Below are 24,952 nucleotides of genomic sequence, written 5' to 3'. Positions count from 1 at the left end.
ATTGTATTTCAACTTTTACATTTGCCTCGCCTGTGATCTTTCAAGTGTGTGATCAAATTTGCCTGGATCAATAAGAAGGAGAAGATTAGGGACTGAAGTGGGTGGGAATCAAAATAACAATCCCTGCAGAGGTAACATTCAGAATAAACTGAGGAATTCTTATAATTCAGGAACCACCCCAAACTATAACATCCAAATCCCCCTCTCCCTCTGCTTTCCAAGTAATCATAAAAGAAAGATATTAAAGGGATTATAATGGCAGCATCCTCCACACCCGTGTATCATTCAGAATCCTGGCACGGTGAGGGGGACATTAGTGACTTATGCTCTGCAAGCTGGCCAGTGACTGGTTATTGTGAGCAGAGTTTTTACAGTAGGAAAGTGTAATGATAGCATCAGCAAATGCTATTCTGCCTTCCTCTTATACTAGAGCTTTTTCGTTGAATTGAGAGGGACGAGGGACTTAAGGACTCTGAAAGTTTCTCTTCAATTGTCTTGTTCCAATATTTCTCAGCAATTTATTCATCCCATGATAGCTGATGATCTGATGCGTAGGCAATTTTAACTATTTTATGGTCAAGCCACATAAAAGACTCCCCCAAAAGGATTTTTGTTAAAGTATGTATTTAAAAGATACATGGACCTCCTTTTGGACGTTATAAAAAGGAGCAGAAAACTTGGTAGCCATGCCCAATTTTAAATTCTCACCCCAAGTCACCAAAATAAATTAGCTATACTCACTCAAAAATTTTTTTACCTGTCCATAATTGTCTATTCCAGATATTAATCTATTGAGATTTAACAAATCAAATGAGGATCTTAGAGCCTGACCAAGAGTAGTCAGTCCAGAAGCCTGAAGATTTTTTAGTTCACTCATGAATGTTGCGTGATTTTCCTTCCAACCAGCCTGAAAACCAAACATTTACAAAGAAATTCTCAGTTATACAATGAACAATATATAAAGTGCAAACAACCACCAAATAGCAAGTATCAAACCTCTAACAAATTAATAATTCCTTAATCTAATTCTATTCTATATCTCGACTGATGAAGTGGAACAAAAGCAGGCCATTAGGTTCAGAAAGATCTGCCAGCCTTAATGATCAAGAGCAAAGATGCAAACAATGCATTCAGTCCATTATGGCTGGAGGGCTTTGGCTCAAGAAGTCTAGTTAGCTATTCAGGCTCAATCAAACCTACCAAAACACCTCAGTATTTACCTTAGTTTGACACTGAGGATGAGCACAGAGTACGGGGCAGAGGAAGGAGTAATTTTTTAAATGCATCGTCCTTGATAGAGACAATTAGCTATTGAGTGTCTGATTTACATGAACTTTTCTAACCAAGATTTTTTTCTCCCAAACAATATTTTCACTTTAAACAAGAGTATAGGTGGAATTATAGGAATGGAGCCACAACAATGTGGAGACAATCCTTCTGGCATCTTTAAGCATTCAGAAAGGCGCAAATCTAGAATAGGGGAGAAAGAAAAGAAACAAAAAGTTTTGACAAAGAAGCAGCATCGCCTAGGCACCCCCAGCAGCTATGGACAGCAGCAAAGAACCAAAGACCCAAGGTCAACAGCCAACATGCTCTGATTGAATCATTTGTAGAACGGAAGGAAAGGATCACGTTGACTGGTCAGCAATGTGGTTATAAAGACAAAGCAGCACAAAACGCCAAGAAGAGAAGCCAAAAGAAGATGGCAGCTAACAGTAGGTCACAGAGGAATAGGCCAGCAAAGGAGACAGTAGACAGCACAGCCCGGCAACTTTGTGGGACGAACGGCCACCTGAGTCTTGGTAGCCCTGCGGGCAGTAGTGTAATATGTTGAAGGTTCAAGTCATGCCAACCAGACCAGTAGAGCTGGAGGTGGAAAGCTAGCGCAAATAATGCAGAGCTAAACGAAATGACTGAAGTTTCATGTTCAGCTAAAGACCATTATCCACACAACTAGAGCAAACGCTATCTTTTCTAGTTTCATAGCCTCCTAAAGCAATCTGGGTCAGAGTGACTGAAAGGCAGAAAAGGGGCCCATTGCCTGTACCCTACTATGAAGTATATGCATGACCTTGAGCAAACCTGTCGTCTCTTAGGACCTAAGTTTCATTATCTGAAAATGAAGAGGATTAGATAAAAAGGGATACTGTGTAAGGCTGTGCATGTTACAACCCTGGAGAGCCATTCACATTGTGACCCATGAGAATGGCGCCCCCTAGGCTTGAACAGTATGCAACGTCCATAACCATACAAGGTGAAGGTGATCCTGGTTAAGATCCTTTCCAGTCCAGGGGCTTCCCTGGTGGCGCAGTGGTTGAGAGTCTGCCTGCCAATGCAGGGGACGCGGGTTCGAGCCCTGGTCTGGGACGATCCCACATGCCGCGGAGCGACTGGGCCCGTGAGCCACAATTGCTGAGCCTGCGCGTCTGGAGCCTGTGCTCCGCAACAAGAGAGGCCGCGATAGTGAGAGGCCCGCGCACCGCGATGAAGAGTGGTGCCCGCTTGCCACAACTAGAGAAAGCCCTCGCACAGAAACGAAGACCCAACACAGCCATAAATAAAATAAATAAATAAAATTTAAAAAAAAGAAAAAAGAAAATGCTCCCTATTTCACTTACAAAATTAATTAAAAAAAAAAAAAAGATCCTTTCCAGTCCAACAGTCTGGATTCTGTGAAATTAAAAATGTGCTTTTAGGGACTTCCCTGGTGGCGCAGTGGTTAAGAATCCGCCTGCCAAAGCAGGGGACACGGGTTCAAGCCCTGGTCTGGGAAGATTCCACGTGCTGTGGAGCAACTAAGCCCGCGAACCACAACTACTGAGCCTGCGCACCTAGATCCCGTGCTCCACAACAAGAGAAGCCACCGCAATGAGAAGCCCGCGCACCGCAACGAAGAGTAGCCCCGGCTCACCGCAACTAGAGAAAGCCCGCGTGCAGCAATGAAGACCCAACACAGCCAAAAATAAAATTAATTAATTAATTAATTTTTTTTAAATGTGAGTTTCCTCTTTGTGTGTGTGTTTCCTAACATATCCTGTAAGTCAAAGGATCTAAAGGTAGAAACTTTCCATGTATTATTCCTTTGGCCAGACTGTATATATGACTTATAGTAGCTGGGAAAAGTAGAGGATGGGAATAATTCCTTGTGGCCCAAGGAAAATCTTACTGAACTAGACAAACTAAACTTTAGTTAAAAGGAAGGATGATGATTTGAATTGTCCTCATCAAATACCTAGAAATATCAGCAGGTGATTATAAATCACACTGAATTCAAAACTTAGCTTTCTTATTTGGGGTAGAAGAGAAGGTCTACAGCTGCAGGTGAGGGAGAGGGATAGCATCAATTCTTTCCTTTATTTATCCAACAAATTTTTATGGACCAACTATGCTATGCTGGGCAGAATGCTACATGCTGGAGATATCAAGAGGAATTAGCCCTTGAGGAGTTCCTGCCGCAAAGGAATAAGGAATGCAGTTATGGAAACGGAAAGAACAAATGACCAGGGAGCTAGGGAAGGCTTGTCACAGAAGACGGGGCATTTGAAGAAGTCTAATGGCATGAGGAGAAGATCATGGGATCCCCACACTGATGTGAGGAGTGGAGGGGGCAGGGCAAAGGAAGAGAACAGAGTTTATAAAAGGACGGGGCTTCCTGGGGAACCGCAAGTAATTTGATTATCGTCACTGAGTACGCAGCAGGAGGCAAGGCTGATAAGCTGGGCTCTGACTATAACGTGCTGTGTACATTGTGCTCAGTAGTCTGGATTTTATCTGTTGGCCCTGGGAATGACTTGAGGTTTTTAATTAGGGGCGTGGCATGATCAGATCTGTATTTTAGCAAGATCGTTCGTTCTGCTGGGAGTTGGAGAATAAATTGTGGGGTGCAGGGGAAGCTGAAGCTTGAGGCAGGGAAACTGGTTTGGAGAATGTTGCAATAGCTTATGAGAAAAGTGATGAAAGCCTGAGCGAGGGCAGCGGGGATGGAGAGGAGGCTGCAGATTAAAGAAGTATTTCAGAGGTGGAGTCAGAAGGATTTAGTAGCTAATTAGGGGCATGGGTGAGGGAGATAAAGGGTCATACATTAGGTTGAGTTCTCTTGCTTGGGCAAGCCTGTGAATGGTGGGGTCTTTCACCCAGAAGCCACTTTACAAAGTTGACTTTTTTTTTTTTTCAGAACGGCTTCATTTAGCAATCTAACTTCTACACTGTACACTCAGAGTTATATCTGCAGCGAGTGTTGAACTCCTGAGAGCCACAAGATAGTTCAAGGCATGACTAAAGAAAAATCAGTGAACTACTTGATCTGGTAAAGGGTTGGGATAAGGTTTGAGTACCACCTAAGCAAGCACCCTATAACTCATCTGTGTTTAAAATAATGTGTCCTAATTGTCACTAATCAATCTGTCAGAATGATTGCTCTTTAAAATTTCCTTTCTAATATGAATTGAAAACATTTTACAAATTGTTTCTGCACCTGAATCACTGGCATTCAATTTTTAGGTCAATTCCAATCCTTTGCAATGAATTAGACAATACTTGAAATTTGAATGCTATTCCTATCTCAGTACTACACAGTGTATGGGCTACATTTACAACCCAAAGCAATAAACTTCTTGGTAGCAGTTTAGCTCCTTCAAGAGAAGAGTTAATGCCCCTAAATCCAGTCCTCAGAATGCTGAAGGGGAAAAAAGGCCTACAGAGTAATTTAAATATCTAGAGAACCTTATTAATGTGAAAAATTCTTCCAAAAAGATAATTATTAGTTCTAGTGGGAGAAAGTATATGTTTATATTCTTTATTCATTGCTTGCAGTTGATTTTTTCATAAATGAATTCAGGACAGCCCATTGACCTTCTTAATACAGTCTTTTCTTTCAAGTAACTCCAAAGATATCCTACTCTCATGTCAGTAAAACCTTTACTCCTGATAATAACTTCCATACATTTTTATGGAGCTTTACAGCTTACAAAGCATTTTCATACTTCACATTTGCCCAAGACAATCCTATAAAATAGGCATGGTATTACCATCCTTATTTTGTTTTAACAGACCAGGAGGAAGTAAGACTTGAGTATGTCTTGTTTGTTGGGGGGATAGTGGATAGTCAGAGAGGCACAGTCTGGAGTTGCACTATCTGATCCAGTAGCCCCCCAGCCACTGAGAACTTGAAACATGGCTAGTGTGACTTGAGATGTGATATAAATGTAAAATACACATGGGATGTTGAGGACTTAGAACAACAACAAAGAAGAATGAAGATATCTCATTATTTATTTTTCGATTGATTGCATGTTGAAGTGATAATGTTTTGAATGCTTTTAGGTAAATAAAGTATATTACTAAAAGTGTCACCTGTGGCTACTAGAAAATTTGAAATGCTGTGTATGGCTGGCATTATATATCTATTGGACAGAGATCATCTAGAGGGAACTGAAGGTCAGGCAGAACTTGGCCTTGCTACAGCAGAAAATAGACTCATTACAGATTCCAAGGCTGGGGGAAACAGGATCAAACAGTGTCTCAGGAAGGTCAGTCTGGCAGTGAATTATAGGATAGACTGGAGAAGGAGAAGCTGTAGTCAGGAAAAATAAGCTAGGAGGTTAGAATAGGCATCTAGGCCTGAGGAAGGGGTTAACTGAGAAACATTTTGAACCACCAAGATAGGACTTGGTGACAGGCAGACCATAGGCCTAAATGAGACAGAGTAACAGATGATTACAAAACTTCTAACCTGAGATGACTAAAGAATAGAGATTTAGGACAAAGGAAAAACCTGGGGTGAATGAAATCCTAAACTAAGAGTTTACTGTCTTCACAGGTCAAGTTTTTAAAGCCTCCCAGAAGTAAAGTGAGAATAATGATGATGATGATAAATAATAATCATAGGTAATATTAATCAGTGCCTATGTGTCAGGAACTCACTTATGCTAAGCAGAGCATTTTATAGCTATCCTTCTCATCTGAGCCTCATAACCACCCCATGAAGCAGGTGCTATTATGTCCATTTTATAGATTAGCACACTGAGGCTCAGAGAGGATAAGCAACTTGTCCAGGTCAAAACAACTAATAAATGACACAGCCAGGATTTGAACCCAGGTAGCCTAACTTTAGAACCCACCAATGTAAAGCACTATACTAGAGATTGTTCTACCTATTCTACATATTCACCTCATAGACATGTCTCGTTATACTAGCTTAAAGGTTCATAAGTTTAATGGAATTTCCAAATTTCATTAATTTAAGCCTACTTTCCCTGATGTCAGAACGCAGACCAGTTGGGTGTGGGGAGCAGTGAATTAGGACTTGGAAGACCCTGGTCTAATCCTGGCTGTAACTAACTAGCAAAACAAGCGGTCCAGAGTAAGTCGTTTCCCCTTACTGGGGCTGTTTCCTCACCTAAGCAATGAAAAAACTGAAAACCAACTCTAAGGTCCCTTCCAGTTTTCATATCCTATCATTCCATACCTTGTATCCATCCTTTATATAAATCTGACTTACAGAAAGAAAATGCCTCATATCTTAATAAATATGCTAATTCAGGTCTGGTTTAAATTTGTATAGCCAACTAAAGACATCTTTGAATATCAGCAGGAAGAGTATGGGCCTTTCAGTCTGTCAATGACTTGGGTTCTCCCCGCAGCTCTACGGACTAGCCCACTAGCCTTTTATTCCCTACTCATATCACCACAAAAAGGAGAGAGTCTGTACTCCTTACCTCAGAAGGGCAAAGCCTAAAAGAAATATTTTCTACTACCCTCTGCACCCCTATTTCCATGTCCTTATCTGGTATGTTCTCTGCCATATGGTGCTTAAAGGGTAGGTTTTGCCCCTATGACAGAACTATAGTGGAGGTCTGTCAACATGCAAACTATTTGGAAGCTTTTTATGAACACACATCTAAGTTATACCCTCCAGTCTAGCTTTTCTCAGGAATAACGCTGTTACTTAGAATTCTGGCTGGCTCCTGTGTCTTATTTCTCCATTGGTTTCAATGGAGGAGGGAAAGGTAGGGGTGTTATTTAATGGCTCCCCCAAACCTCAGCATCCGAACACTTGTCCTTCCTGAACTTCATCCCATTTCGGCAGGACCATTTCTCTGATTCATTGATTTTTATTTTATTTTTATTTTTTAAAATGAAGAACCCTTTCCTCCAAGGAAATCTTGCCAGGAAGTATAAACAAGTAAAAGAGATAAAAACAGATCAACTGTCCTTGAAGAGGATGTGGCAGGAGCACTCGGGAGCCAGAGGGCCATGTGGCAGTGGTGTTAGGGCCCTTTCTGTAAACGCCTGCTCTATCTCTGAAGGTCACTTGCAATCCTTTTCCAAAATATAAATGATCGTGTTAGACTCAGTATATAGTGCAGATTTAATGAACACGGTATTAACTTCTCCATCCAAGGTAACTGAAAAACATTTTTTAGGGCAGCTGCATCTAGCTTTCCACAGAAGAAGCGCCCCTTAAAAGACCATATAAATGGAATATGTATAAATAAAAAAACAGTTGAATAGTTAAAATCCTCTAGGGTGACAGCTCCTGAAAGAATGGCAGTGAATCTTTTCAAACAGCAAAAATAATCCTTCTCTATTACAGATTGTCACAAGCCAGGCTCTCTCACATGCAGCGAGAGAACCTCTCACTGGAAGGGCATCACTTGCTCTGTCCCTCTGACTGGGTGCTGAGCCACTGCACTAACCCATTTTGGGAAAATGCACCCAAAAGCCTCTTTGGACCCTACCCTGAAGAGCAGTTCAATTCAATCCAAGGCTTCCTAGCTTGTTAGCAAGCCCTTCACAATGAATAAAAAGCCTCACTGGATTGCAGAGAGAAAATACATGTTGTTTCCCTCTCCTTGACAAGAGTTTTTAACTTCTATTAAAGGAAATGAAATCAGCCTGGTAATATTTGCCCTTCATAAACTCATATAGAGGGCTATACCGAACCTTGGGCTCTTCTTCTAGGTGCTTACAAACAAGATGATTAACGGATTTAAGTATTTTCCCAGATGTTGCAAGTTAAAGCCAAAGAGTCTAAATTTAGCAGGGCCATCATTTCTCTTGTTGAAAGATAAACTATTTTCCTTTTTCCATCTGCCCTCCACAAGTTGGGGAGAAACTTGCTCTGCAACAACCCAGACAATTTGAATAAATCAACTTCAACGGCATTTTTCAACTAACTTAACTTTCTTCTCCAATTTAACATTCTATATCATCTTTGTCATCACAAACTGTTCTTGTGTTGGTAAAGTGACCAGTGGGACAGGATGACATGAAAAATAAGAAGCCCTGCTTTTCCAATCAACTCTCTCTCCTGAGAAGACAAATGACTTTTCCCTTGGTCTTTGCCCTTAGCTTTATATGGAATATTTGTGTGAGTTAAAAGTTTTCAACTTCGAGAATTTTCTTCTCACAACTAAAATGGACTCCAATTCTGATACGTATAAGATGAGGTTTACTTGCCCTCTTAGGTAAACAGAACACTGTAACAGCTGAAATCACTTTAATATGTTCAAATGTCTTTTTTTTTCAGTATTTTATTTTATTTTTTGTGTGTGTCTCCATATAAAACGTCTTTTTAAATTGTGTTTACAGCTAGAGCACTTTAAAGGAGGTTGTTAAAACCATGAAATACACATTAGGCAGATGCTATATCATTGAAAGAATAGGATTGTCTCGCTTCTTGTATCAACTTTGAAAACTCTTCTTGCACTATATTTTCTGACCCTATCTGACGCAATATTTTTCCCTTAATACTCTAGCAATTTGGTCTGATTTCACTTTTTTTTGTGGTTTTCTCACTTGACTCAAGGTACTGATACAGTTCTAGGTTCAAAGGAGACATTCTATTATTCTGTGTTTTATGTGTACTAATACAGCTTTCTCTTGTAAAATTACTTGTTTTAAGACTATCCAGTTCTCAGGACAGGAATAAAGACGCAGACGTAGAGAATGGACTTGAGGACACGGGGAAGGGGAAGGGTGAGCTGGGACGAAGTGAGAGAATGGCATTGACATATATACACTACCAAATGTCAAATAGATGGCTAGTGGGAAGCAGCCGCATAGCACAGGGAGATCAGCTCAGTGCTTTGTGACCACCTAGAGGCGTGGGATAGGGAGGGTGGGAGGGAGACGCAAGAGGGAAGAGATATGCGGATATATGTATATGCATAGCTGATTCACTTTGTTATGCAGCAGCAACTAACACACCATTGTAAAGCAATTATACTCCAATAAAGAAGGTTAAAAAAAAAAAAAAGAGAAAGAGAAACCTAGCAAAGAGCCCCGAGGAGAAGAGGCAAGGGTTGACAATGAAACCAAAGAAGGAAAATGTGGTGGTAATGACCTGGAATCCAAGGGAAGAAAGTGTATGGAGGAGGAGGGAATTACCAGCCCTATAAAAGAGAGTTGATGGGTCACATAAGATAAGGTCTGAGAACTGACTTTTGGGTTCAGTGATGTGACGGTCATTGTTTATTTGGAGGCAAGAAAGTACAATTGCTATGGGTTCAAGAGTAAATGGGAGTTCCTGGCTTTGATAATGTGTTATGGTTACGTAAGATGTTAACATTAAGGGAGGCTAAGTGAATGCTCTGTACTATTTTTGCAATTTTCCTGTAAATCTAAAATTACTTCAGCATAAAATGTTAGTTAGAAAAAGTAAAAAAATAAAATAAAATAAAAAAAAGAGAATATCCAGTTCGGTGCTTTGTGACCACCTAGAGGCGTGGGATAGGGAGGGTGGGAGGGAGATTCAAGAGGGAGGAGATATGGGGATATATGTATATGTATAGCTGATTCACTTTGTTATACAGCAGAAACTAACACACCATTGTAAAACAATTATACTCCAATAAAGATGTTAAAAAAAAAAACAAAACAGAATATCCAGTTCTCTTGGATTCCTTTTTGTCAAATTTACTTCCCCAGGGGCACTTCTTAGTGTCCTGAACTTGCTAAGATACTCGAAGCCCATTTTATTTGATTACATCAGTTCTCTTCCAGAGAACTCTGAATGTTATCATTCTGTGGTTCAGTCTACCAATTTTCATCCACAAGCTTCAGGAAATACTACCAGCCAAGACCACAAAAAAGAAATCTAGCTTACTTGAGTCTTCTACTTTTTAAAAAAATTTTTAGAAATTGACCCCCTAATATATTGCAGAAACTTATTTGACAGTCTGTGGCCTGCTGAATTGTTTTTTCAGCAGATGGTTAAAGACTCTCATAACCACATATTTTTAAGTAAACCAGGCAAAGACATGATTCAGTTTGATTCCACCCTCACAAAGTTCACCATTTTGTGTTACTGGTCTCTTTAAGATACCTAGGATGAGGGTTTTTTTTTAGTGGATTAACAATCATAAGGATTAGTCTAAAATATCTGCAAAATTCATTTATGACTTTTCAATTCTTACCCAAGGGAATTAAGATAAAATTATGAAGTAGCACACCTCTCAGAGTTCACGTGAAAGCATAAGATCAAAAGAAATTTGATCTTCACCAGAGGATGCTAACATGTAGAAACCAAATTTTCTCCTCTGTCCAAGAGGCAACTGAACTGTTACTGAAAGAAAAATACCATAGAGTTGCAAAGAATTTACCAAACAACTCGGTCAGATATAAATGTTAAGTTTCCTCTTTCACTCCCAGTTCATTTCAACTGTAGCTACTGACCAATACTCATTATTAGAAAAAACAAAAACAAAAATCAGCCAACCAACCAAATAAACAAAAAAACGCTATCATGCAGAGCACATGTTCAATTGCTTAGGTTTGGGGTTCTGATAGGAGATATTTTTATGAACACATACACAAGACAAAAATCAACAAAAGTGGCCTTGGAAAATACACAAGGACAGGAGTGAGACTAAGCCACCCAAACATTACAGAAAGAGTTGAAGACAGGAGAGAGCAGAATGGCCATTCCTTACTTTCTAAAGATCTTATGGCACAGAGACAAAGGCAGAGAGGGACTGGTTAGATAAACGGCAGGGCTTCCCGGCATCTTGAGGCCAATTTAAATCAAAACATCTTGGTCTGGTTCAGGCTAATCAACCACCAAACGTCAGAGTCCAGCTCTCTCCCCCTTCCTCCTACAACTTCTCATCATTATAACAGCATTTAAAGCACCTTCTGTCACATCCTCCCCCTCAAGTCACACCCTCGCTGGCATGCTTTCAGTTCATTTTCTCTCCTCCCCCAGGCCTCCGGCTCCTCTGGCTCTCTCTCTCTTCTCCCTTTGGTTAACTGATGGTCTAAGAGTTGGCATCAGGAGTGGGGAGACAAACTCAGGGGGTGGAAGAGAGAGGTCTGGCTGAAGGGCAGGGCTCCTGCGGGGAAATGATGGGAAATACGTTTATACAGACACGTGGAGCAGGTCCTAGAGAGCTCAGAATGGCAGACTGAGCACTTTTGACTTGATTCCATAGGCACTGGGGAGTCTCTGAAGGCTTATGAGCGGGGGAGTGATATGGTGAAACCACCTTTTTTAGAAAGTTAGCAGTTGGTATGGGTAGAGAGTAGGAATTTGGGAAGTACTTGGAAGACTACATAAGAAGGTTGTTATAGTGGCCAAAGCATAGAAGTCAGGACCTGGACCGAAGTGTTGGCAGCAGACATTGAGTTGAAGGAACATATGTAAGGGACATTGCAAAGGGATAGGCCTCAGAAGAAGAAGGAAGGACAGGCTCAAAGCTGAATAATGTCCACCTTGCAATCCTGAGTGACTAAAAGATGGGGAATATACAAGAGGGGATAGTTTTAGAGCCATAAGGAGGTCTGTTTGACATGCTAACTATGAGCTGATGGCAGGATAGACAGGCAAGTGGAGAGATGTCCCGTCGTCAGCTAGCGATGCCCGGGTGAGAAGCTGAAGTTGGGGAGTAGAAGGAATATTTGAAATCATGAATGAGGCAGGATGCATTCAGCAAGGGAAAGAATTTGGCAGATAGGGAAAGAATTATCAGAGAGAGGGGTGGAGAAACAGAATGGAGGAGGTGATAAGTTTCTGGAAGGAAGAAGCATTAACAGTTTCAAGTATAGGCAAGGACAAAAAGAATAAACATTAGTAAATTAGCCCAAGTAGCTATATAGTAAATCCTAAGACCTTAATAAACTATATTTACTTTCCTCAGTAGTACTACTCCCTACTCACACAAACAAACGTTTTGAGCCTTTTGTTCAATAACATTCAAGTCCAGAGTTTGGTTCTTAGTACTAAGTTTAGTGAACTATTCGACTTAACGGGGCAGGATATAACTAACGAAAGAGCAGGTGCATATGGCTGAAGATACAGGCACATATATATTAAGATAATCACGCACATATGCTTTAAGATACAGAATTCTATTTTTTCTACGAACATCTGGCACATCTGGCACAAAAGCCTTCGTGTAACTTTTCTCTGGTTAAGACCCCAGTGGCTAAGTTGGCAGCACCTCCAATCCTCTGAAATTCATCCCTTACCAACGTAACTAAGCAGGAAGCGGGGGAAAAGCTATCTGCCTATGGCAGGGGTGTGGCTTGAGGAGAGTGGGAGATCTGGCTGAAATGAGGAGCGGACCATTAGATCAGGCACAGGCTGATAGATAAAACTCGGCGAAGGCAGTATGGCACACTCAGGCCTTTTACAAAATGGCTTCTGCCTCTCCCACAGGTTGTGGATTAAAGGAAACTAAATGGCTACTGTGGAGTACACTGACTGTCTTTCTTTTCCCTACAAGAGAAACATTTATCAGGAGAGTGACAGGGTGAAGATGATGTATCAGTTTCTGGAGGCCATTAGATCGCCAAAAACCACCCTGTTGCTTTTTCAAGCCTACCGTTCTTCCCACGGGGCCTACTCGGCCTAGGCCCCAGTGCTCAACCTCTACTCCCCAACTATCTCAAGTTCCATCGACTGAGAGTCCCAACAACTCCATCTCTTTCCCTGAGTAGGGGCATAACTGTGATATCAAAGACCAAAGTGTTTCACAAACAAATGCACCATGCTATTCACCTACAAAGAATCAGAGAAATAATAAAAATGGTAACACTAGCAGTAGTCATTTTCATTCATCGAGTGCTTGCTCTAGTATCAAACACTGTTATATCAAAAGCAACTATAAATAACAGCATGACAATTCTGTCTAAAAAACATGATTCCAGGACATATACCATAATGAGAAAATACCACTGAGAAATTATTAAAAGGAATATTCTACCATAGTTGATAGGGAAAGTGAAGTGGCTCATTACTTAAGACTTTGGAATAGAGACAGACCTGGGTTACTATTCAGTTGTGTTACTTAACCTCTCTGGCCCCCAGTTTCCTTATCTGTTAAGTGGGGATAATAATAGTACCTGTGATTTAGGCTGGTTGGGAAGATAAATGAAATAAGCACTGTACATTCATTGCCACATTGCCCTGTACACAAGCATTATTCAATAAATGTCAGCTGCTATTATTAGAAAGCTATTATATTATTGTTCATTATTATAAGGAAGTAGATATAAGTCGAATCATATCTGTAAAAGCCAGATAACACCTTTGACTATAAGATAGGTTTTAGGAGGATCTAAAACTAGGGCTGTGAAATGGCTCCACACCATATACATGCTATTCATCAACATATCTGTACTCTCACCCAGGCTCAGAATTAGACATTGGTATTTATTCCTTAAATGGGAGCCATTACAGTAACAAAAAATAACATTGTCACTCCTGTAATCCCCCTTAGGAGGATTGAGCTTAGAGAAAGTAACAATCATGGGAGCCCGCCCATGGCTCCACTTGGACCTCCCCCCTCCTTTTAATGCTACTGATGACTTCCCATGATATAAGACAAGGGCCTTGCTAGGGAACCTCAAGAAACCCTTCAACAAGAGCAGTGATACAGACCCCTCTTTGTTTCTGTTGATGAATACTGTTCCTGGGAATTCTTGGGCCAAGTAGCTATGTAAATCTAATAAGGGATATGTTACATATTTCTAATAGCACTAAAAGCATGGAACATTTTGTGCCACTGGTGACCACATATTACAAACAGAATTCTGAATTACTGTAGTTACATTAGGAGTTCACATACATATTTTTTTCTACTTAGCCCAGGAAAAAAACTTCTAACCCAACCAGTTGGATCACCAACTGTATCCAAAAGTCTAAGCAACCAAACTGGCTTTCAATACGAACAAGAATGGGATGCTTTCATATTTTTACCCCAGGGCCAAGGGTTATCAACCCAATCAACTCTGAACTGTATGATAACCTTTCATGCACAAATGACTCCATTATGGAGGTGCTCACTTAAAACAGAACTTTGAGAGGGAGGATCCCCCTTCAGAAACAATTTCTAGGACATGAACATCATAAATATGTTAAGAAAAAACAGAGACCAACACTGCTGTCCAATAGAAACACAGTGAAAGCCACATATGTAATTTTATATGTTCATGTACCCACATTAAAAAAATAGAAACAGGTGAGATTAATAATATATTTAATTTAATCTAATATATCAAAAATATTGTCTAAACTTGTAGTCAATATAAAAATTGTTAATGAGATATTTTATATACTTTTGGTACTAAATCTTCAAAATCCCGTGTTCAGTTTACACTTACAGCACATCTTGATTCAAACTAGCCGCCTCTTCAAGGGCTCAATAACCACACGTGGCTAGCGGGTGCTGTACTGAACGGCGCAAATACAGCCAATCTGACATGAATGACTCACGGACACCTCAGCCCTTCACCCTCTTTGCTGGAGCTCTTACAGTGTCCCCACCCCTCTCTGGGACCACTAATCCACCTGGAGTTGTGAGGAAGAAGGGGGGGAAAGGATGTGTTTTTAACAAAGCACCTTGGAAACCCAACTCCATTTCCCAGTAGAAACAATAGCAAACACAATAGTTCTATGGCTAAGTGGCATTAAGGGTTAAATAGGCTTTCCTGGGGAGGAAGGTCTGGGAACCTAATCACCATTTAGAACACTGTATCTAGGAGATAGCGTGTTCCAACCTTCCAATAGGCACACAAAGAGACTGCCTGGATCTCTCATCTACACTCTTGGTAAAAGGGAACTGCCAGCCATGTTTACAAAGAGTTTTTCATTTAAGTACTTAAAGTAAGCCAGTTGGTTCCCTTCTTCATCCCTGTCCCCTCCTCCCCGCATTCAGAGGGTCCTTCAATCCTGCCCTTCTCTGGAAAGCACATTTCTCCCTGAGATGTGGAACAGCTGCCATTTTGGAACACTCTGTGAAACTGAGAACCCTGTCTTCTGAACAGTTCTAGTTATCTTCCTGAAGCAAAGGCAAACTGAAAAGGACAATAGTTGCCCTTTCCTTATGTGTGCCCTGCCCTTCTGCCACCCCTCCTACCCCCATCCTAACCTCAAAGTCAAAAGCTCTCAAGTGGCCAGCACTAATGCAAAACTAGGCAATTTCAACTACATATTTTAGATCTCCCCCACCTCTCATTCTCTCATCTCCCCAGCCCACCTCAACGTACGCTTCTGCATAATAACCACGCAAGCACACAGACAACAAGCCTTACCCTATTTGTCTTCAAATCCACCTCATAGCTCTTCATTCCAGGAGAAATGTACAAACTCTAGCTTGTAGGTTTTGAAGCCCTTTTGCGATCCAGTCTTAACTAGTTGCAATCTTGACTGGATAAACTGAATCATCACTGGGTCCTGTCAATTCTCCCTCCCTCACCTGCAATCTGTTGGTTAAGAGTCCACTGTTGTTGACATCTCCCGTATCTTAATCCACATTCTCCAGTCACCTTTTTCCAATGACTATTCTCAAGACCCTTGAGGACTAGGACCATATCTTTTACTATTCCAATTTCCCCTTGGGCCAAGTCTTTCTTGGTGTCACCTTCGGCCCCAAGTATAGTATAGTACAGTCCACAGAGGGTGTTGAATGAACATATGGTATACGAAAGCCTAGATTGCTATAGTAGCAATCCAATGTCAGACTTATCTTCCAGAAACACCATTTTGGTCATATCACCACAATGGTGGTAAAAGTCAGACCAACGGCTACCTTCAGGGGAGGAAGGGATTGCAGGAAGAAGCAAGAAGCATTTTCTGGGTTAAGTTCTAGACAGAGGGTTAAGGGATCATAGTGGAAGTTGTTACACTATTTGGAGTAGGGGTGGGCAGAGGGGCAGGATGACTTTTGAGAATGTAGAATGAAGACGTGAGGCATGTCAGGCCAACCAGTGTGTCCCAGGCAGAGGAAACAACATATGCAATGGCACAGAAGCAAGAGGCAGGGTGAGTCTGGAGAAGTGACTCTGAAGAGTGTGGAGAGACACTGTTGGCAAAACCAGGTTAAGGAGTTTGGATTTTATTCTGAAATATAATGGGGAGTCCCTGAAGAATTTTTAGTAGGGGAATGACTTTTAAATTTACTTTATTTTAAGAATCAGCAATCTAGTGGCGATGAGCGTGAAGAATCAGTGGCAAGCAAGACCAGGAGGGAGACCAACTGAGTGCCTGCTGAAACAATGGTCCAGATGAAAGTTGAAACAAGGGAGGAGCAAATAAGAAAGAATGGATACAAGACAGGTTTAGGATACAGAACAGACAGGACTCCATAATTGTCTCAGCACTCCCTAGTCATCTCCCAGCTGGTACCTAATGTGAAAGTAGCACTTACTCCCTTGACCAGGGATCTAGTCTTCTACCCCTAAAACTCCCCTTTTCTTTCTTTCTTTTTTTTTAACAAGAAATATTTTATTCGCTGCAAGACAAAACAATAAACAAACAAAAGTGCAGATAAACATAGTAGTATACACATGACCGATGGAGGGTTCTCTGTATAAGCTTTCACTAAAGTTCTAATTCCTCCTTCTAGTCTTATACAAAGAAAAAGAGCTATCAGGCAGAGTACCTCATTCTTAAAATTCTTTCCAGTAAACTATATTTAATTCACAGGTTGGATAGAAGTCTGGAAGCATTTACTTTTTATGTATGTATGTATGTATGTTTAATTGATATATAACATTGTATTCGTTTCAGGTGTTCAACATAATGATTTGATATTTGTATATACTGCAAAATGATCACCACAGAAAAGCTAGTTAATATCCATTGTCACACAAAGTTACAACATTTTTTCTTTTTTCTTATGAGAACTTTTAAGATCTACTCTCTTAGCAGTTTTCAAATATACGACACAGCAGTGTTAACTATGGTCACCATGCTGTACATTACATCCCATGACTTATTTATTTTATACCTGGAAGTTTGTACCTTTTGACACCCTTCACCCACTTTGCCCACCCTCCACCCCCTGCCTCTGGCAACCACCAATCTGTTCTCTGTATCTATGAGCTTGTTTTGTTTTTGTTTTCGTTTTGTTTTGTTTTAGATTCCACATTTAAGTGAGATCACATGGTATTTGTCTTTCTCTGTCTGACTTATTTCCCTTGACATAATGCCCTCAAGGTCCATCTGTGTTGGCACAAATAGCAAGATTTCCTTCTTTTTTATGGCTGAATAATATTCCATTGTATGTATATATCACATTTTCTTTATTCATACATCAATGGGCATTTAGGTTGTTTTCATATATTGGTTATTATAAATAAGCTGCAATGAACACGGGGGTACATATATCTTTTCAAGTTAATGCTTTCATTTTCTTCAGATAAGTACCCAGAAGTGGAGTTGCTGGATCATACGTTAGTTCTATCTTTAATTTTTTGAGGAACCTCCATACTGTTTTCCATAGTGGCTGCACCAATCTACATGCCCACCAACAGTGGAGGAGGGTTCCCTTTTCTCCACATCCTTTCCAACACCTGTTACTTGTGTTTTTGTTAATAGCTATTCTAACAGGCCTGTGGTGATATTATTGTGGTTTTATTTACATTTCCCTGATGATTGGTGATGTTATGCATCTTTTCATGTACCTGCTGTCCATCTGTATATCTTCCTTGAAAAAATGTCTATTCAGATCCCCTGCCCATTTTTTAATCAGACTGTTTAGTTTTTTTGCTATTGAGTTATATGAGTTCTTTACATATTTTGGATGTTAACGCCTTATCAGGTATATAATTTGACAAGATTTTCTCCCACTCAGCAGGTTGCCTTTTCATTTTGTTGATGATTTTTCTCCCCCTTTTTCATCTCAAAATAACTATCATCACACACTTCAAATGGCCAATGAGGAAGGTGAAAAGGAAGCAAGATCAGGGGAGGAACAACTAATTATAAAAGTCAATGCCCCACTTTCGTGGCATTTTGAGTTTTCAATGCACCTTCCATTGCCTCCGGTTGTTCTCACAGGCCACGTTGCCACTGTTTCACCCAAAACCACTTCCTTAGCTTCCAACCACAATGAAAGGCTCCCCTAAAAGTCACTCCTTTTCCAAATAAACCCCGTAAAATATACTCATGGGCATATGAAAAAGTTAAGCCTTAGTTAAAAATACCACTAAATGCTTGGAACACAGATCCTTTAGAAAGCATAGGTTTACTTCTTAAATCTGTAAGCCAAAATACTGCCTTTTGCTGATACATGTTGACGAAGGCACACAGATACCAGTAAGCAAGGCTGGCTACAGGATGTGAAAAAGCAACACTCAAGGGAAAATTGCACTTTTTCAAATGCTCTCTGTTTCAAATTACAGACTTGGGATATTTCTTTGAAACAACTCTCCCTATTTATTAAAAAAAAAGTCTGTACATGATTTATACATGTGTTTCAGCTATTTCTAGAAAAATGACTCAGTTTTATGTTTAGAAAAAAAGCATTTCCTTCAATAAAAAAGAAATCGCTTTAAGAAAGTAGCTTCAAACATCAAACCATTTTGAATACTTATTATCTACTCCAGTCTCACGGCTCACTTTCTTCTTGGTGCCCTCAGAGTTAGTAGTAGCGACAAGCTTACCTCTGCTATTCACTGAATAAAAGGAAATTATGACTCATAGCAAAACAAAACATACAAGACAGCAGAACCTCAGCCAAAACTATTAAGAACTATTATACCAAAAAAAGAAAAAGAAAAAAAAAACCCACCCCACTTCTTAAAACCATGTATTAGTCTTATAAGGATACACTGGAAATTTAAAAATATTAAAAGGCTTCATCCCAGCTGTGTACACTAAAGATACCATTGTATAAATGTAGTGTTAACATTTGTGACACTATGTATAAAACCTGTCTACAAAGCAACACTTGAAACAGACGTAGCACAAAATACTTGCATTTCATATGCTTTTTATATGGTTCCCCAAATCAAACTTAATTCCATCCATGCCCAGCTGACTGCAAGTAACAGGTATGACTAATTTTAAAAGAGCACATAGCCATGTCCTAAGGGGTATGCAGTAAGAAGCTACTAAGTCCTGGGTGAAATACTATATTCACATGCTCAACGGTATACTTTAGTGAAGAATTCCAGTCACAGTAACTTTTCACAACAAGATTTATTGTCAGAGCTTGTAAGTGGATATACTGGGAATAGTTCCACGCCTATTAGGAAAAAAAACCTTCCAACCAAATGCACAACTCACGCCTGTTACACCACCAGCAGAACTGAATCTTCTACTAGGAAAAAAAATCGGTTTTGCAGTGTTTAGAGTTGGATATAACCAAGACCTGAGAAATAAGTAGGCAGTTACTTTGACAAGAGATAAACAATGGCCCTCCAACTGTACAGAAATCCAAAAATACACTTCACGTTATTCTGCAGAAAAACAAGTTAACAAATAAAACCCTATCTAACATCACTTTGCTGAAAGGACCTCAGGCTCCTAGCGAAGAGTGCAGTTTTAAGTAGCAACTAAGACGCCTGCTGACAGTCAAATAAAGACCTATTTGATAATCAGTGTGACAGAAAACAGACATTTATGGCTCCCAGCTATTAGCAAGTGAAAGATTAGACTAAATTTTAAGAAAAATTCACCAAATGTTCTAAAATTTCAGACCTTCCAAAATGGCTAGATCCTAAAAGCAAAAGAACAAATAGTTACCACATGCTGAGGGGAGGGATGGGGGCGGGCAGCAGGGAGTGACTGAAAGGGACTCACAGAAAGAAAATGCTACCAAAATATGGCATATCATTAGAAATTCAGGTATAGACAGCAAAATGACAAGAGCATCATTAAGATCATTAACCATTCCCTAGCACATGTAGTTACCATGTAAGAGTAAAATGAAAAAACCTGAATGACTTTAGAGAAGCCTAAAGACTAAAGAAGATAACTCATGATCAGCAATTGAAAGTATTATACAAAGTATCTTCCCATACCTGCCCTGCATAAGAAAAGAAAGATCAAAGTCAACTTGGAAGAAGGTTTTGTACTTTAGGAAAAAATGTAGTGTAGAAGATGGCAAGATAAAACGAGCTGACAGATGAAATTTCCACTAAAAACAGAATTCAACTTTTCCCCTCTGTTCACAGAACTATCTGGAGCCTCTAAAATACCATGGATAAGTTACATAGCCACTAAAAATTTTAAGTATGAAGACTATGTGGCAACCGGGAATAATTCATAGGACAAAATAGGTGGAAAAGGCAGAACTCAAAGTAATGTGTACACTATGATTACAATGCTAGGTGAAACGCTGTAATGATGGTTGTTAAGAAGGGGGCCAGACTTTCTTTTTCCTTTCAAAAGATTCTGTAACTATTGCCATAAAAGTTTTATAGATCAAAAATCATGTTTAAACTATGAGTCTTGGCATTCAGGAAAATGTTAAATAAGTTATTCCTTTCAAGAAAAAAAAAAAGGCACACTGCTTTGTAGTTTATCCTTTTTACTACTTCAAATTAAGGAGGATTTCAAATGGCCACACTACAAACGGTGGGTTCTTATCTGTATTAGTACTCAAAGGGTGTAGACTTTCATACTTAGGATGGACAAACATCTGCTTTTCTATGTGGAAGAAATGGTCACACCCTTGCAGGAAACTGACATGTTTAAAAAGCTTATGGCATTCTTAAAGATGTCTACTTGCTCCATTTTTCTAAATAGATAAATCAAAAACGGAAAACAAAGCATCAAAACCAGACCGGTTTTCAGGGGAACCTACTAATCAAACTGTTAACCGAAGCTACGAGTTACAAAAGTAAAGCCTCTCTGGTTTTATTTCTGAAGGAACGCTCTCTATAGCCAACTATTCAGTTTGGTAGGTTCCATTCTTTCAAACACCTCACTCGGCTAAAACGGATTACAACACATCCAGTGCCTCCCCGACCCTGTTAAGAGAATTCTGAGAAAAAGAGGGTATCTAGCGAAAGACGTCAAGGATTATGGTGATGTATTTTAAAATTTTCAATATGCAAGCAGGACTCTTATGCAGGTTGCTTTAATAGTCTGAGTTCTATTTTATCAGGCTACTGCAGGCAAAGCAGTTCTTTATCTCCTCACCATTAGGACAAGGGTAGGGAGGTGAAGTGCTCCCTACTTCTCTCCTGTAGGTCAGAACCCTGTGGTTCGAGTCATCGCATTTGACTATTGTAACCGCGCTCAGCGAGTCCTCCCCTTCCTTCCTTTCTTTTCCCTGGACAAATCCCTACGTGACTAACACAAACCTAATTTATGATGTCAATAGGTAGGCCAGGTCCCTAAAAAGCTCTGTCCCCGCGGGTTCAGACTCTGCATCTCCCCGCCCCACCCTGTCGCGGCTTGGGTGGAATCGCCAATCAAACACTAACAGTAGCTAAGGTAACAGAGCCGGGCTTAACCGGACCGATGCCGGAGAAGAAGTGAAAAGAGTTTCTCCGGGCCTGGGGGTTGGGAGGCTGGCTCCGCGGACTGATTTTCCATTGGGTGGGGACCACAGAAGCGCAAAAGCAGTAGTCTAATCTTTGAAGGCCGGCGGCCGGCTCTGCCACGCTCTCAGCAGGAAGGGGAGGGGAGCGGGAGGAAGAGGGGGAGGAGAAGCGGCGAAGGAAGGGAGGAGGAGGGGAAGGAGGGGCCGGGGGCGGAGCCAGGGCTCCAGGAAAACCCGCGCGCGAGCCCGCAGCACCTCGGGGCGGAGTCGCCGGCTCCGTCCGGCCCCTCGGCCTCCACCAAGCGCGGTGCGCCCCGAAGGGGCGGGCCCGCCCGCAGCCTCCCTCCGGGTCTCGGGCCCTCCTTCCCCTCTCCTCCCTCCCCTCCCTCCTTTCCATCTCAGCAGCGCCCTCGGTCTCCCTCTCCGGCTCATACAAAAGCAAAATGTCCGCCATCTTCCGAGGCGGCTGCGCTCGTCGCCGCCACCGGCCCGGCTCTCCTGCGCTTTCTCCCCGGGGCCGCCCTTCCCCCGGCCCCCTCCCCGACCCCCGGCGCCGCGGCTCCTCGGAAGCCGCGGAGGCGCCACTCACTCCCGCCCTCGCCCCCACCTCGCCCCGCCCGCCCCGCCGGGCGACGCAGGACCGCCTCGGGCGGGGGCAGGGGGGCTCGGCTGCCCAGGCCGACCGGCTCCCGCTTCCCGCCCGGCCCACCCCCTGGATGGCCCCTTTACCTTGATGCAGTACGGGGCTTCGTCGTAGGTGACCAGCATGTACCTGTCTCCGCGGCTGGCCGGGTCCCGGGCGCGCAGCTGCGGGACGAGGGATGACGGAGGGGGCCGCGAAGGGAAGGGGGGAGGAGGGGGCGATACCAACGTTACAGAAGCACCTAAATCCACCACCACCCCCATCCCTAGGGAACTCTCCCCATCTCTCCCCTCCCCTCCCTTTACCTTCAAGAATAACTCCACAGCGCCTTTGGCAATGTCCAAATAGGTGGTGCCCAGGTCAGTGCGCTGGTTCATAGAGGCGGATGTGTCTATGAGGAACAGCAGGATGGGCATCTTCCCCCGCACCCCTGGCTCCGGTCCCCACTCTCCTGGCCCTCTTGCCCTCACTGCCGCGTACTGCCACCCGAACCCTCAACTCTCGCAGAGCCAGGGTGCAGGGAGCAAGAGTAAGAGGGGGAGACGGGACGGGACGGATGGAACTGCTCCTGGCCTCCTCTTTCTGCAGCCGCACCTCTTCTCCCTCCAAGGGAACTTGAAAGTGTGAGCGTGTGTAGCCCTCGGGGCCCTCCCCCTTCCTCTCTTCTGCCACCACTACTGCCGCCGCCGCCGCTGCCGCCGCAGGGACTATTGCCCGAGCATCGGTCCAAGCTCATTGAAGCGCTCGCCCCAGACTGAGAGCTGTCTCTGTTAACCGACACACAACTTCTGTCCGCTCACCTACCATGGGTGCCACGTGACCAGAACCCACGCCATTGGCTGCCAATTATATGTCATTTGCATATTCATTAGATGACAGGGCAAGGGGAGGGACTTGGGCGAACCCTGGGAGTTGAAGTTTGAACCCAGGCAGGGGGTAAGGGGAAATGTTAAGGACCCTCATTTAAAGGACTTGGAAGCTGTTAGGATACTTACGGTGGTTTGGATGGACTTTTCTCTTGCTCTTCAAAGATGATAATTCGAAAGGAAGAGTGAATTTGAGCAACAGTTGTGCAGAGGTACAGAAACAGATGCTTGGACAGGCTGTACAGAAGACGCTTTGCTAACTGCAATCGATCAATCCTGCCAGTGGCTGAGACCAAAACATTTCAGAAGCAGCAAACTTCTTTCCTGGCAAGACCTACTCGCATTCCTTCAGATCCCTCCCCACGCTTGATCAGTGTTTGTAAGTCGGTCGCTGGCCTTGCATTCCGCGTATATCTACTTAGAAAGGAAACTAAAACTTAAACACAGTTACCTAAACTGGCCTTTTGTGTGCACAAGCTTCTTCAGTTTCATTGAGCACTTTGAAGTATTGCCCTGCCTGTGATAATTCCACCCACTGTCGTGTCTGTGCAGCCTTTACACATGGAAGGTTTGCCATCCTGGATTCTGATTCATCTCACATTTTTTGAGCACCTATGAAGTGTCAGCCACCCACGTTAGTCTCATTTAGTCTTTGAAATAATTGTGGTAGGTGGCATTATGTTCAATTTTCAGTAAAGGAAAGTGCAGCTCAGGGAGATGAGGACAACACTGAGGGATGTTCTCAGGTCTGGCTCTACGGAGAGTCTCAATGAGTGGCCAACCACGCTTGGCTGACTGCTCCATGTAACTCGAATTTTAAATATGGAGGTGTGTATTCCCAGCAGTATGCTGTGCACAACGTGGAATCCTGAACTTCAGTGAGTTTACGACTTCATTTGATATGTTCCTTGTAATATATATAAAATCAATATTCGATAACATTTTCATAAAAATAAGATTTCAGAAGAGGCCATATAGCAGTGTATGAATCAGGGACAAACAAGTGATGCAAATAAAAAGTGCAGTGGGGGAATTTCCTGGTGGTCCAGTGGTTAGGATTCCATGCTCTCACTGCCGAGGGCCCGGGTTCGATCCCTGGTCAGGGAACTAAAATCCCACAAGCCGCGTGGTGTGGCAAAAAAAAAAAAAAAAAAAAAAAATGCAGTGGAAGCAATGGTCCAGTGGTCTCGAAGTTCAGAAGGTTTCCTAGATAAGGCACTTAGGAAGGGAGGGATTCTGGATTGAAAGGAATGGTGGGAACAAAAATTCAGCCAGAGAGACTAACATGCATAGCACAATTCAGACCCATCTGGGATACAGCTGGTGGGAATTAATGGGGAAATAAGGATGAAAAAGACACATTTGTTATCTCACAGTTGCCATGAGTCAGGGGTCTGGGCATGGTGTAGCTGGATTCTCTGCTCAGTCTCACAAGACCGCAATCAAGGAGTCAGCCAGGCTGTGTTTTCATCTGGAGGCGTGACTGGGAGAGAATCAGATTCCAAGGTGAAGCTGAATCCTGAAGGGATGTTGGCAGAATTCATTTCCTTGTGGCTGTCTGCTGGGTGGAGGCCACCCTCGGGTCCACCTGCACTTACCTCCCTCCCATAGGTTGTTCACAGTATGATTGTTTGCTTCTTCAGGGCCAGCAGGAAAATCACTCACTGCAGTCTTCTAAAATGGAGCCTTACATAATGTAACTTAATCATGAGAGTGCCATCCGT

At 42.1% G+C, this 24,952-nt stretch overlaps 1 protein-coding gene across 1 annotated transcript; it reads right to left on the bottom strand.

The window, feature by feature from the left end:
• Window positions 1–8: 8 nt before the first annotated feature.
• On the bottom strand, window positions 9–23,101 carry LOC133081909 (integrator complex subunit 6-like). The gene is made up of 5 exons (XM_061178224.1): window positions 22,957–23,101; window positions 22,668–22,753; window positions 22,449–22,526; window positions 758–907; window positions 9–62 (listed from the first exon to the last, which is right to left on the bottom strand). The coding sequence occupies exons 1-5, from the start codon at window positions 23,096–23,098 to the stop codon at window positions 9–11; spliced, it is 510 nt and encodes a 169-aa protein (XP_061034207.1). The 5' UTR covers window positions 23,099–23,101.
• Between the last annotated feature and the right edge of the window lie 1,851 nt (window positions 23,102–24,952).

This window comes from Eubalaena glacialis, chromosome X, assembly GCF_028564815.1.
Source record: "Eubalaena glacialis isolate mEubGla1 chromosome X, mEubGla1.1.hap2.+ XY, whole genome shotgun sequence".
Classification (NCBI taxonomy): Eukaryota; Metazoa; Chordata; class Mammalia; order Artiodactyla; family Balaenidae; genus Eubalaena; species Eubalaena glacialis.
The sequence above is the reverse complement of the archived record's forward strand: the minus strand, read 5'-3'. Positions and strand labels throughout refer to the sequence as shown.

Bases quoted from the DNA above. Each gene is read 5' to 3' on its own strand.
- LOC133081909 (XM_061178224.1), bottom strand. From the start codon at position 23,098: ATGAGCTTGGACCGATGCTCGGGCAATAGTCCCTGCGGCGGCAGCGGC. The intron at 22,754-22,956 runs GTGCGGCTGCAG...TGTTCCTCATAG, and splicing joins TTCCCTTGGAGGGAGAAGAG to ACACATCCGCCTCTATGAAC. The intron at 22,527-22,667 runs GTAAAGGGAGGG...CTCGTCCCGCAG, and splicing joins CTGTGGAGTTATTCTTGAAG to CTGCGCGCCCGGGACCCGGC.